Source organism: Pieris brassicae, chromosome 7 (genome assembly GCF_905147105.1).
Source record: "Pieris brassicae chromosome 7, ilPieBrab1.1, whole genome shotgun sequence".
NCBI classification, from domain to species: domain Eukaryota; kingdom Metazoa; phylum Arthropoda; class Insecta; order Lepidoptera; family Pieridae; genus Pieris; species Pieris brassicae.
This window is the reverse complement of record NC_059671.1, coordinates 3,434,364-3,448,740: the sequence shown is the minus strand read 5'-3', so window position 1 is coordinate 3,448,740 and position 14,377 is coordinate 3,434,364. Positions and strand designations below refer to the sequence as shown.

Sequence of the window (14,377 nt, the reverse complement as noted above, 5' to 3'; positions counted from 1 at the left end):
AAGATAAATGTTTTATTAATTTTTTAACATTGCACTTTACACAAAATTGATTCATTTGGATTAATCTCGATGGTCTTGATCGTCTCTTTCTCAATTATGACTTCTATGTAACGTTTACTGCTTAACCGCACGTGAACATTGACGGTTCTGGAGTTGCTGAAAATAGGTAACATTTGAATATCTCTTATATATAATTATTAAATTTTAGTCCTAATCACTCCAATACCGCTATAACGCTTCGCTTTGAGAAATAACGAACCCTACGAAATAACGAATTTGTAAAGGAATTACTTTGTCACGTCATTTTTATTCAAAGTTTTTCGGCCTAACGAAAAGTGATCTAACACACGAGACAAAAGTCTCCAGCCCCATAAATTTTATAACACAAACCAAATTCCATTTTAAATTTAATGATAGCCGTGTTATGCGTCGGCATTATCTAAGTATACACAGATCCACCAATGCAAACAGAAAATTGCATGAAAAGTTAGTCACCTACAGTCAGACAAATCACAGTCAAAAATGAAAAATATTTATTCTACTGATATCTTTTAACTATTCAAACAGTATTTAAGTATTTTTCCACCGATAGGCCGAATTCAGCGATGAGAAGGCTTTAACGAATTTCAAAATATAAACAATCTCTGCCATTAATAAAAAATTGTCTGCTATGGTGGTTGTTAATGATCAGCTGTATCATTTATTATTATTAAACTCCGGCTTGTTTTTACAAATAAAATTATTTTTATAATAAGATTATGAAACTACAGATTTGTTCTTTGATAATGTCACTTAAGAAGCTTTTAAAATTCATTAAAATATTGATAAATTACGTTTTTAGATAAAAATAAAATCAGTCAATCCCATATACTACAAAAAAAAATAATTAACAGAATTTGTCAGGAACTACTTGTTACGACTTACGAGTTTTTGGTAATATAGGGATCCTATATATATAAGACCCACATTTTTTATTATATATTTAAACACTCTTAGTTCATAAAATATGGACACTTTACTAATTGGTAACTTGTACCAGTAAGATCGAAGGTGCCTGAGGGGTGTGAGTGAGGTACAAATTTATCTACCGAGTTAATATTTTTCTTATATCAGATTTAGTTTGGCCCTTGTTTACTAAGGGAGCCACATATTTTATAAAACCTAAAGTAATATTAATAGCGTTTAATTTTTCTCAATACTTACGAGTTATAAAGAATAATTAAGATATTTCCTTCAGGTGTAACGAATGACAAATTAGTGATCTCCACAATACTTTTGGTAACAATTGTTATCCTCTGTGAACCTTTTGGTATAAATTTTGTAAAATGTGCCAAAGCGTAGAACATTGGCTGTTTAATAAATTCATCTTTATCGGGATATATTAATATTGGTGCGTCGACATAATTTCCCGCCCAATTGGGACCACCATTTTTGTCCAGAAATAGATTAAAATCCATCCATCCGACTGAGTGGTGATTCATGTCCTGCAAAACAGTGCTCAGAGAATAAGTTTCTTAATGTAAGTTGTTTATTTTATTTAATTATCTATGAAATCACACATATAAAAATGAATATAACGTACGATGCCCTACAAGAAACCTGTATGAGAGGAATTGTATTAAAAGCTTCTTAAATATTCATAATATTATATAAAAAATTGTCCATTGTGAATGTTTTATTCAGAGTCTTGCAGTGAAAAATATTTTTACAACAAATAGTTCAGTTATAGTGTGTCGTGTTTTGGTGTTCTTTTTAACTTGTAACAAATAATCTTACATCAACGATACTACGAATGTAGCGCGCAGCACGTTCCCAAGAGCCGATTTTAACTGTAGTAGAATCCCAACCAGTAGATCCTATAAAATGTAAAAAGTACTTAAAGTGAATACAATAATTATATATGGAAACAGGTATTACATATGGTTCTAATTTTTAAACCTACAATAATTATTATAGATATCATTCTACTGTAGGTACATCACAGAACTCCTCTTAAACCGGTGGACCGATCTGAATGTTTTATTTTGTATGCATTTATCTGGCGCCCTGTATGGTTTACATTCACTAAGTAACCCGACAGATGGCGGTAGCCGGTATCTAAGTTATTTATCTATACAGCAAATAAACAGCTGGCTGGTGTGATATTTTTTTTGCAAGTGTTTAATTAAACTCCTAAACAGCTGGACAGATTTTGATGACATTGTTGTGTTCAAGTGGTGTAGAGAATCATTTACATTATTAGAATTTTTTCTTGTATGTAAGACGTATATGTGACGTCCGTATATATATATATATATTTTAAGTTTTTTCTTTATGCATAAATCTAATCTATATGCACTGCTTTAAAAATGACAAAAATATATTTAAGAAATAAGATACCTATAGTACAATAGACGATGTTATGTTAGCAACTGTTTTCTTTGTCTCTATTGTGGAAACAATTGTGCTTCAAAAATAGATTTAAAAAATATAGCGGCGCTGCAAGTACTTGTACATATGTCTGTAGTCATCATATGTGTTTCTAATAGGAATGTAGGTGATCAGCCTTTTTGGGTCTAAGACTGTTACATACTCACGTAGGCCGGGATTCGGAAAAATATCACCCATAAAAATAACATACCTTCACACGCCTGCGTTCCAAGTATGGTTTTTTTATATTTCTTTTTGATACTGTCCAGAAGAAGAGACGGTGACGATGAGCTGCTGTAGTAGTGGACCGCGATTCCGTCTATATACTTCATAACAGATTTATCAGCTTTCTGCATCTGTTTTTTACATTTTTATGGCATCTTTAAGTTCTGTATATATAATATATATATATATATATATATATATATATATATATATATATATATATATATATAATATTTTAGTTTAACTCTATATTAACCACTCAGTTTGCTTTTGTTACATCCTCGCGCGCAATATTAACCATTCGCATACAACGACAGAATACAAGCGAAATGTTAATTGCTATGTAACGAATTAATGTTATGTAACAGTCGAAGAGAGTGACTAGTTCTGGCTATACTCTTAAGGTGCTACTACCACGATTTAGTTAATTGCTATGAAACGAACTTATACTTCGATATAACTGTTGAAGAGAGAGCCTGCGGCTGGCTATACTCTCGGAGCGTAACACCGACGATTTAGAAAATCGCTACGTCTATAAAACTAAGGAAGCCTGAATGAGCAAAATATACAGCCTTGTCTCGTACAATTTCTTTGTAATATCAGCCAGTTTTCAGCAGTTTTGAGTTGAGACTCTTATTTACAAACTGAGTGGATTGAGCGTGTGTCCTTCAACCCTAAACTCCTACCAAAATGTATTACATAATAAACTAGCTGCCCCCGTGAACTTTGTTTCTCCTTAATGTGGTTTACTTAGCCTTAATACCGTGACACGAAAAAATAATTTCACTGTATTATCGCCACTATAATTTGAATTTACACTTTGGTCTAGAAATAATTGAATTTCACGGTATTTCGTTTACTACAAAATAAATTTAATTTATACTTTAGCCTCAATAACACGTGGTAATCATGATATTGAATTGTAGCGTATATGACACGTTTGTCGATTTACGATAGCAGTGCCATCTATTGATTACTTACTCAATCCAGTCGAAAAGTATCGACATCTGTTAGAATCTTTTGGAGTTAACAGAGAATTGTGACTGTCAATTAATTATAGACAATTAATTTGCAATAAAATAAAATTGCGACTATAATCTAAGATCTAAGTTATCCTATCATCATCCTATAAGAAATAAAGATCTAAGTTATCCTATCTCTTAAGTTGGACCAGACACGGTGTGCCAATTCAATTTATAATCGGTTAAGTAGTTTAGGAGTCCATCGCGGACAAACATCGTGACAGGAGATTTATATATATTAAGATAGACAGGAGATAGAAGAGAAGCCATAGAGGTAAACCTATTGCTTTTTTACATTTAGCTGCTATACACCATAGTTATATATAGAGAGAAATGTATATTATTATGATTGATCTTCTGAAATACGTACACCATGAAGATACCAGTCCAGCATATGTAGTTCATCGTCTACAGCAAATATCAATGTCTTATTGTAACGGGAACTGCGCAGTGTCGGACCTAAATTGATTGCTAACCATCGGCCCTAAAACAATTGCATGACTTTAATTATAATATACCTAGATCAAGTCCTAGAAGCTGAAATTTCTATTAAATATCGCGAACAGTTCCATCAACCTCACTGGAGAATCCTCGACCACAGACTGGCCCAAGGGTCCTAGCGGCTAAGTTTGAGAGGTTATATTTTCTTAGCGGCTGGAATAACATCGATTGTTATGTAAGTTGTATTAAGTGGGCCATAACACAGCGGCAGTTACGGCCATTGCAAACAAAAAGACGGTAACAGAAAACACACCCTTTACACATAGTGGTAGATATTTTATTTCCGAACCAATTCGACGACAAAAGAGCGTACCAATAAAAAAGTTCAGCTATGTGAGTGTCCATGGGTGGTTATCACCTAAAGCTCAAGCAAAATGTCAGGATAGTTGCGTACTTTTATTTTTTTAATATCTTTATATCAATTTTGTTGATGTGGTATGGTTCAATAACTCGCATAAGAATCAGTCATTTCCTAAACTATTACTGATAAAATAAATAATGTATACCAGATCTGCCGGAAACCATCCTAAGGAATTAATGTTTTTGTCTGGTATAATACCACCCGTGGGGCGGTTAGTTGTAGTGATGGCCCATATCTTTATATCCAGCTTTTCATATTCCTCTATAAACCTGTAAATAATATTTCATATCACTATTTCACACTTACATCTTCTACCTAGTTCTTCATTGATAAAGCAGGGTAATATGTCATGCTTGTTAGGCTACGGTTACAAATTTACTAAAGTGAATTTATTGAAGAGAGATCGGAAATTACGAACATGCGCTCATACTGAGCTAAGTCTTGACTCTGAATCTCACCCTTTGTTTATAAAGCAATAGCAATGTGCTGGCCACATTATAATTAGTATTTTTTTCATGTATACATACAGATGTTTAAGTGGTTAAAAGGCCGGCAACGGATTCGCGAGCCCTCTGGCATTGAAAGTGTCCATGGGCGGCGGTATCACTTAACATCAGGTGAGCCTCCAGTGGCGCTACAACCTTTTCTTAAATCTGGGCAGCAGATTTCTAAATCTGTTTCATGATCATTTATCAATTAAACAAGTAGGTGATCTCTTGTGCCTTTCGAGGGGTGAGAGTCGAATGGTGAAGAAAAGCATCGTGAGGAACCAGGCTTGTCTCGGACCCAAAAAAGTCGATGGCGTGCGTTAGGCACAGGAGGCTGATCACCTGCCTATTAGATTAACAAATGACCATGAAACACATACAGAAATCTGAGATCCAGACCTAAAGAGGATTTATTTATTATTTAAGAGAAGTTTATCAGTATCACAAAATTTTAGATACCCTTATGCCGTATGGGGCTATATTTGAACCTACCTGACGTGATAATCAGCATAACTTTGATAGTACTGAGGTTTCAGCTGACCGTAGCCATAGAAACCTTCATTATTCTTCATCCATACTGGGGGACACCAAGTAGATGCAATTATTTTAAGTTCCTCTTTGCGTATTTCTTGAATAGCCTTAATCATTGGGATCTGTAAGTTAAATGTAGGCATTCAGATATTATTTGTCTTGATAATTGTAAAACAAATAATTTATTTTTTCTTTTCGACCCTATATATTACGAATGTTTGTAAATGCCCCAGGTATTCTGTATAACACATCGCTAAACGTTTTGTTGAAACCTTTTTTTCAAGTGTCGTTTGAGTTTTATCAGCTAGTGCTAGTGTTGTCAAAAAGTCAGCAGTGACGAGTTATGGAATGTAGTGGTAACTGTGATCAAGTAATCTTACAGAAGGAGACAGAACAAGAGAGGGAGCTCTTTAGGACGAATCCTAGGGTTAGAAGATGGAGATAAAACAGAAGATATGCCCATCTCCTACCTCCTATGTAGTGCTTTGGGCTTTTGGACTTTGTAGAAACTACTCGAAGTGGTTTTAGTGGGCATTGCTCACCCAGAGATTCTGCTATTCAGAGAGGGTTAAGTCGAGTCGCCCCTGCAACTTTTGGAGGCAGGGATGCGCAAAGGCATTTCCACCTCGGATATTTAAAAAGAAGGTTTTCCCGCATAGCCCCCGTCGTTTGCCAAGTTTTTGAACATTAAAAAAACATTTCTCGTAGTTTATTATTATAAAAAAATCAATGGAGCTACAACCTTTTTAGGTCTTAGCCTCAGATACCTGTATCTGGTTCATGATCATTTCTTAATCTAATGTAATGCAAGTAGGTGATCAGCCTTCTGTGCCTGACGCACGCCGTCGACTTTTTAGGTCTATGGCAAGTCGGCTTTCTCACTATGTTGTCCTTCACCGTTCGAGCGAATGTTAAATGCGCACATAGCAAGAAAGTCTATTGGTGCACAACCCGGGATCGAACCTACGACCTCTAGAGTCGCACGCCACTAGCAGTGTTGGCGTAGTGGCTTCACTACGAAGCCCTACGCCAACACTGCTCTTATGCAAACATTTTATCAAGTATTAATCGCGTGAAGAGCGTCATCGTTTTATCTTTAACATCCTGTTTCATCCAGGTTGATTGTAAATTAATACATATGTAAAGACACTAAATAATTATTGTGACTTTGAAATTACCTTCATCGAGGTATCCTCTTCAGCTAAGGTGAAGTTTGACAAAGTTTCGTCGTCTAGAGGATAGTCGTTGTAGGTGTAAGGGCGAGTTGAGAAGTCTGAACCGCCGATAGGTATCCGGATCATGTTGTAACCCAAGCCATCCTCGCCAAAATATGTGCTTAAATTGAAAAAGCTTTAAATATTTACGAAAGTTTGTTTAAAAAGGTAATACGCAAACGATTTTTTTCCAAATGGCTACAAGAGAATTGAAATAATCACAGCAAATTGTGAACCTTGGTTATTTGAAGTCGATTAAGCAATATACAACAAAACCAGTGGCGCTACAATCCTTGGTCTTGACCTCAGATCAGTATCTGTTTTGTAGAATATGGAAACCGAATATGAAAGCACCTTTTTTAAGTGTTTTATACTGGTCGAGTTTTTGGGTTTAAGGCATGACGGATTCCTCACTCACCGTACGAGCGAGTGTTGTGCGCATATAGAAAGAAAAGTCTATTTGTGTACAGGCGGGTTTCGAAACCACGACCATGAACAGAGGCGCACGCGCAAAAATTTTTTAACTGAAATGTTTAGCCTATCTTTGTTTTTATACGACCGTATTTCACGCGGAGGATTCTTTGACGTTATTACCGGTACCTTATAAGTCGTGACCTAGTTTCTTCTGATAGTTTGTACCAGTTGTAAGCCACAGCATCCGTTATAGAGCCTCCAAAGCCTTCGACATACTGCTGTCTGTTATCCGTTTGTAAGTCTAGCGAGACACTGCTCCAAAACCTTTCTAATAATAATTAGAGTAATTGAAAATATGACTTCAAAAACCAGTCTTTTTAAAAGGAAGTATTTATCAACATCTGAAAAAACTACTGAATCTTTATGAAACTTGGCCTGTTCATTAAAATGGCATATATCTTATTTGAAGGGTCACCTCACATGACGTAGTTTTCGAGAAATATTTGGATAAACATGGGAGTTTTAGCACTCGTGGCTGGAAGTCCAAATAGATAATAATTACACTCAAATATTATCCAAATCTAACAATATTACCTAAATCTTAAATAAATAATCCTTTTTTGAAGTAGGTTAAAAATATGTTTGTCGTAAAACGTAGAAATTATTCATTATTTTTAAAAAACAAAAAATAGTTAAACTTTGTATGTAGAAAATAAATAAACATTGCTTTCAAACGTAAAATCCAGCTTGCTCCCCATTGTCTTACTCTGAAAGCTTAAAACTGAGGTAATTCAATCTTTATCTGTATTTAATTTAATACTAATACAATAGAACACTCTCTATATAAATGATATAAACAATACAAGTAAAAACTTAAAACCGAAACATTTTTTTTACTAATTACTTTTTAAACTAATAAATAATGCAATTCTTGTGACTTTAGCCTGTGTAACTAAATATATCGGTCTCACATGCAATAATATTTAGGGTGCGCAAGACACGCGTAAATAATGCTTCTGCGAGTAAATTTGTACACGAGCCCGAGGCACTGCAAGCAATTACGGCCGCTTAGCACGCCGAGTGTGATTTGACACACGCCCCAACTCCAACATTTTCGCATTATATATTTCATGACTTACCTGCGCAGGATTCATCCTCACCAAATGCCATTTCACTATACAAGTCAGAAATATCACATTCTTCCGATTGCCCTTGAGCTAAGTTAGAATAGCTTTCAATGATACCATTAGATTTTTCTAACCTTTTGCCCGACTGAAAAAAAGACGGACAGGTTATTATCGTCTAGATGAGCCAAACGAAGAGCAACGGCACTATCTTTTGTCGTAGCTACATAGTTCTCTTGATCAATCTATCAGAACTTTTGTAATTACGAAATGGTCAGTCCACACATTTTGTTAGAACTAGTAAGGCGTGTAGTTTTATATAGGATATGATTAGATTAGTCTTTGAAGCATTTTTCATGAAAATGGTTTTGGTGAAAACAATTGTTTATGGAAGCCATATTACACTCAAATACAGTACAGATAAACAAACCAGCGGATCGGCTATATAAAAGCAACTATCGCAACCCATTTCGAAAAATAATTCGGACGGCACAGACTGAGAATCAAACCCAAATCGTTTGCGCCAGCTCTACTAAGCTATCCGAGACTCGTACCTCGATAAACTATCTGCTGGGCTGATTTGTGAATATAAGCCATTCAAATCGGTCCAGTCGTTTAAGATGAATTCAGTGACATAAATGTATAGTAGAATTATATATATAAAGATGTGAGCAGTCCAGTGTGTTCCCATTTAAGATGGCCCAAGCCGTGTTTCGAGTAATACTAGTCGGCCTAATACTAGTCGAAGGAAGCCCATTTTTCTCGTCAGCGATTTACTCGCTAATGCTGAGTGAACTTGCACCGAGTTATCGCTTTATGCTATTTAATGCACATCCTTTATATCTCCATTATTTATCTGTATCAATTTAATCAAATTATAAAAGATATCCAATAATCCTTCAAGATTATAAAGGCAATAAATATATTATGACTTTGCACATGATATAACATTATACATTGTATAAAATAAACTCAATATTACCGATTTCAGCATATAAAGGTTATATTTTATACAGTTATACAATAATAATGTATAATAAATATATATGCATGAGGTCAACTGTATGTAAACTTCACAGGCTTCACTGACCAATAAAAACTGATCGATCTCAACAGAAAAATATAAATATACCATGTCCAAAAAAAGCTAATGCTACCCAAAGTTACTTTTATCACTTACTTTACTACTAGTGTAGATGACATAAGATCCGACGGCAGGTGGTTCCCGTGATACTGTATCACAGTATGTTGAATTACAAACACAAACAAAGCTCTCTGCGTTATCACCATCTCGAGATGCACACGGTTGGTCTAAATATTTATTAGATTTATATTGTTTATGACATAATTTGATAAATAATTATATAATATATCTTCTGGTGGTAACAAAAATCTACTGTATAAGTAGATATAGTTTGTATATACGTGTAGATATATATTTTATCATAAGTAATCCAATGAAGTTTCTTTATAAAAAATCTTCGTTTTAACATATAGCGATAGAGTACTTATACTAACACCTGGTGTAACACCAGGGATACAATAGGTCTTCAAATATATAAATATATAATAGATTACTTTGGTATATCTTATAGTGATTCCAGTAAATTGACAGGATACATAATAAATGTACTACTTTGTAAAACAAATTAAGAAGTAACTCCATTAGGGTTTCCTAATGTTGTAAAATTGTAATGTGTTTACATAACATCGGATTTTGATTACCAAAGCCTATAAAATACCAATGTAATAGAGAGTTCGTCTGTACATATAGAGAGTTCGTCTGTACATATAGAGAGTTCGTCTGTACATATAGAGATACTCACTTACCTTCGCAGAGCACAAAACCTGAACCAAACAGAGCCAGTAAAAATATTACTTTTGTGATTCCCATCTTTAGACTTACATATAATTCACCATCATAGTCAGATAAGGTTTCACTTGTGAACGACAATGTCTAATATATATGAGCTTCATTTTATCATTTGTTATTACTTCATAAAACAATCAACAAGTTTATGATATTTTTTCGTAGAAATTTTATATGCGTTACGTTTTTATTGCCGAAATTGTATTTTTCCTAAAACTTTGAATCCACTCAGTGTGCCTTTAGAAAAATGTAGTTCATACAAACACATTTTAAAGGCGAGGTTAGTGTTTGGCTAAATGAAGTAAAAACATAATTTTTGTACAGCCTATATATTTCTGTGCTAATCAAACCAAATAATGGGCGGTGGAAGATGCAGAGTCTCTCATTTACCATGCAGATGAGTTTCATTATCGGACATCAAGGCAGAATACAAAATACCATCCGTATCACCTCGACGTCCGTCGTTCCACAACTGAGAGTATTTAAAGCGGTTTTGCCGCGCACCAATATATGGAAGCAGCTGCCCTCTAAAGTATTTCTGAACCAATTCGACTTAGGGTCCTTCAAGAGCGTACCAATTCTTAAAAGGCCGGCAACGTACTTGCGAGCATTATGACAATGTGATTTTCAATGCATCACTCAACATGAGGTGAGCCTCCGGCCCGTTTGCATTGAACTTTCTCGGGGTGTAGCCTAACTTATTTCGTTAATATAAGCAAAGCTTGCTTTGATTAGCGCCAACAAAACGGCTTCTTTCCGCAGTCCCAGCTTTAAATAAATTTACCAATCTGAGCTCTGATTGATCTGACCCAGTTAGGTCGTCCGAAATAAATAATACACGTAATTTTAAGAAGACAATATAATTAAATTTTCATACAAATCTTTAACGTAACTTTAAAATACTGTACACATGTCTGATAGTTTCCGGTGATCATTTGAGGAGGGACTCGAAGAACAATCGTCTAAAATTCTTCTACGATAAAATCTATTACAAATGACCAACCACAAAACGTACCGACTATAAAATTTTCGTATTGATATGGCGGATTGTCGATATGAAAGACTTTCAGAAGCAAAAAAAAAACTTAGACTAACTAAAAATGCACTAATTTATATTTACAATTAATCTAAACGCCATAAACTAAAAGCAAGAGACAATCTCATTTGAGTACATAATAAATCACAACATTACAGATCTCTCGCCGAAAAAATTGACAAGTCGAAGCAAATGAAAAATTAAGTTACACTTAAGTACTAACTTACTTTCCGTACGACCATCGCCATATTAGAAAAACTCCGTGCTTATCTAACTTTACAAATTACCTAATATAAATCTATGTAATAAATACAAAAATCTCTTATTTTATATAATTTACTATCGCGTGTCGAACTTAATCTATATATGACCATATATTCTTATAGACAAGCTTTTTCATTTTCAACTATTGGGATGACTTTTCAGTTGTAATATTTTCAACAACAACTTGTCTAGTCAGAATTATTGTCATATATTTAATGCACAGTAACCGTTGTTAAAATTAAGAGCGTTTACGACGCTACATTTGACTAAAACAGAGATCAAATCATTGCCACGTTATGGAGAGGGCTACGTCGTGCTTGTACTTCGGACGTAAATAAGGAGAAAATTTTGATTGCACTAAGCCGCTATGTTTTTTTTAATAATTTATCATTAATATGTATCTCGTACTATATATTCATGGGTAAATGACATTTGACAGATTGCACAGCGTACAATGAAAGTTATATTTAAACCGCCAATTGGATACTGAGTATTATACCACAATGGTAAAGTTTCAAAAAGTATCTCGGTTTCTAGATTGAAAACCCCTTCTCGGCCATTTTGACATTAGATATTTATGATATCTGTCAAGTATATCTGTGTGTCGAGCCTTACAGTTTTGACATATGTTAAACGTTACTTGTGACATCCCAAGTAAGTCAATTGTCATACAAAATTTCCCTCAGTATGACAGAACGGTAAATAGACGCGCCAAAACGCCTACATTAGCCACAGAGAAGACAACACGCGTCACACAGATAATAAATATCATAAAAAAATATTAAATTTGAGTAATTGAAAGAAGTACCTTGTGCTTAAAGGTATGAAGCTGCCAATAAAAAAATCACGCAGTTCTCCGATGATTATTGTCACACGAAATGAGATATTAAGAAAATACATATTTACTGTACACTTTCAAACATACTTATTCGTATAATACATTTGAACATTTAATATTTACATAACGCAAACTGTTGTGGCAAAATAAGTGAAATAAAATGGAGCTATCCACATTCGTTGAGACGTCACGACCGTGCGCGAGTGTGTACAACCGCCATAACTCAAAGTATCAATTATTAATATATTTTTTAGACAATTTACTTATCGCCGAGAGTGACCAGTAAAGAAATATTTGAAGATATTAAAAATGAATTGGTCTATATACAATGACAAGTTTTCTAACGTAAATCAAACTGAAATCTAGTTTAAAGATTTGTCATAGAACATTTATATTATAGATATTTTTGATATCGCTCAAAACAAGCTTGTGACTGATACGTCAAGAAAAAGGAAAGATTTTCAAATTCGAAGTTTTCAATTATAATTGATACTTTGTGTATAAAACTCTCAACAGTGTTCAAACTGCATAAAAATTCCTCTCGGAAATATAAAGCTGTACAGATAGCAAATAAAACTGCACCCTTGGTGAATAGACTTTCTTAAGCTACACTTAACCGCTATTATGTCCTACACTATGTTTTAAAATTTTCACTAAACTTGGGAATAGTGAAAAAATTAAAAACGCTCAAATTTATGTTAATGTAACATAATTATTAGAGGCACTGTGTGTATTTCAATTATTCACAAACACTTCTAGACACGTTCTTCCATTTAGCCCAACTCCGAAAGTTTCTCTAGCCATTACACTTTACACTTAAGTCCCATAGATAATAGAAGGCTGTCGCTCGAGAATAGACAATAATTTTCATATCATTATACAAAAATATTTTTATATTAGTTCTTAAAACAATGACGACAAAAAAACAAATGAGTATCTTTTGACATTTGCAGGGTAATTGTCAACTGTCATTCTATTGCACTTGACGGCAACGATTTAAATTGCCAAATAGACGTAACAAAGGTAATGCGTTAAAAATAATGAAACAAAAGGTTTGAAAAAAAAATCATGAATATGCCAGACAAAATCGAACCCGTCCAATAAAGTAGGATTAACAATATAAAATAGCAACATTTAAATAACGCATCAGGCAAGATATTTCAATAAAAAAGTGAGAATCAGATAACAAAAGATTAAGTAAAAAAATTGAGTGAATTAAAATCTCAAACTCTTTTCATACAAAAAGTATTTTACATTGACAAGTTCTCTACAAATTATCTTAGCGAGTTTTAAATTAAATTTTGTTGTCTATGACTCATAAAAAGGTAAGTTCAGTCTTTGACCAGCCTGTATATATGGTGTTGCGCACCGTGTTCGCTGTTCGACACTTCGAAGACGAACGCGGCACAAAGTAATGTCTCTTGAGTATCTCGGTTTGAAACCACCTGAAAAATATATTTAATTAAAATTTCGTTGCATTAACAACGTCTATACACGCACTTTTCCCATAGTAATTATTTAGTAAGTAGTTGCCTGGAATTCGTTCTGTTTAGTAACAGTTAAAAAATATTTCGTTTTTTAGCAAACACACACACATATATATATATATATATATATATATATATATATAATCCGATTTGATTTCAGCTTAATAAACAACTGTAATTTATTTATCATTTGGAGTCTATTGAAATATTGTGACTATTACTGAATAGATAGAGAAAGAAAGATATTTATTAAGGATATATTATCCAGCGAAATTTGTAAGTTATGCAAATAGTAAATATAAACGAAAAAAAAATCGCGGTAATATTTTAGTAAGAAAACATACTCTGTGGCTAGATTTTTAAACAAAATAAGACGCATTTAGTTGCCGGCCTTTAGAAAGAGCTTTATTTATATAAATAGCTCGCGAACAAGTCTAAAATGAACTAAAATCAGCAAATCCCAAATTCCTTCTGCAAAAACCAACAGGAGTTCAACGAACAAGTCTAAGATCAACTAAAATCAGCAAATCCCAAATTCCTTCTGCAAAAACCAACAGGAGTTCAGCGAACAAGTCTAAGATCAACTAAAATCA

General features: G+C 33.8%; 2 protein-coding genes across 5 annotated transcripts in view; both read right to left on the bottom strand.

The window, feature by feature from the left end:
- LOC123712386 (lysosomal acid glucosylceramidase-like) lies at window positions 1-10,212 on the bottom strand. The gene is made up of 12 exons (XM_045665440.1): window positions 10,120-10,212; window positions 9,470-9,600; window positions 8,305-8,437; window positions 7,352-7,493; window positions 6,716-6,872; window positions 5,499-5,659; window positions 4,664-4,787; window positions 4,027-4,140; window positions 2,621-2,765; window positions 1,777-1,856; window positions 1,204-1,484; window positions 1-156 (listed from the first exon to the last, which is right to left on the bottom strand). Exons 1-12 carry the CDS (start codon window positions 10,181-10,183, stop codon window positions 24-26), a joined length of 1,665 nt encoding a protein of 554 aa, XP_045521396.1. The 5' UTR covers window positions 10,184-10,212; the 3' UTR covers window positions 1-23.
- Window positions 10,213-10,990: 778 nt separating this feature from the next.
- Window positions 10,991-14,377, bottom strand: part of LOC123712392 (transcriptional enhancer factor TEF-1) — a 77,555-nt gene continuing 74,168 nt past the window's right edge. For 3 of the 4 annotated variants that reach the window (XM_045665451.1, XM_045665447.1, XM_045665448.1), the window contains one exon: window positions 10,991-13,742. In XM_045665451.1, coding sequence (XP_045521407.1) covers window positions 13,629-13,742 — 114 coding nt within the window. In that variant the 3' untranslated portion in view covers window positions 10,991-13,628. The remainder of the gene's footprint in view (window positions 13,743-14,377) is intronic. The other variant, XM_045665450.1, reaches the window with a different exon arrangement.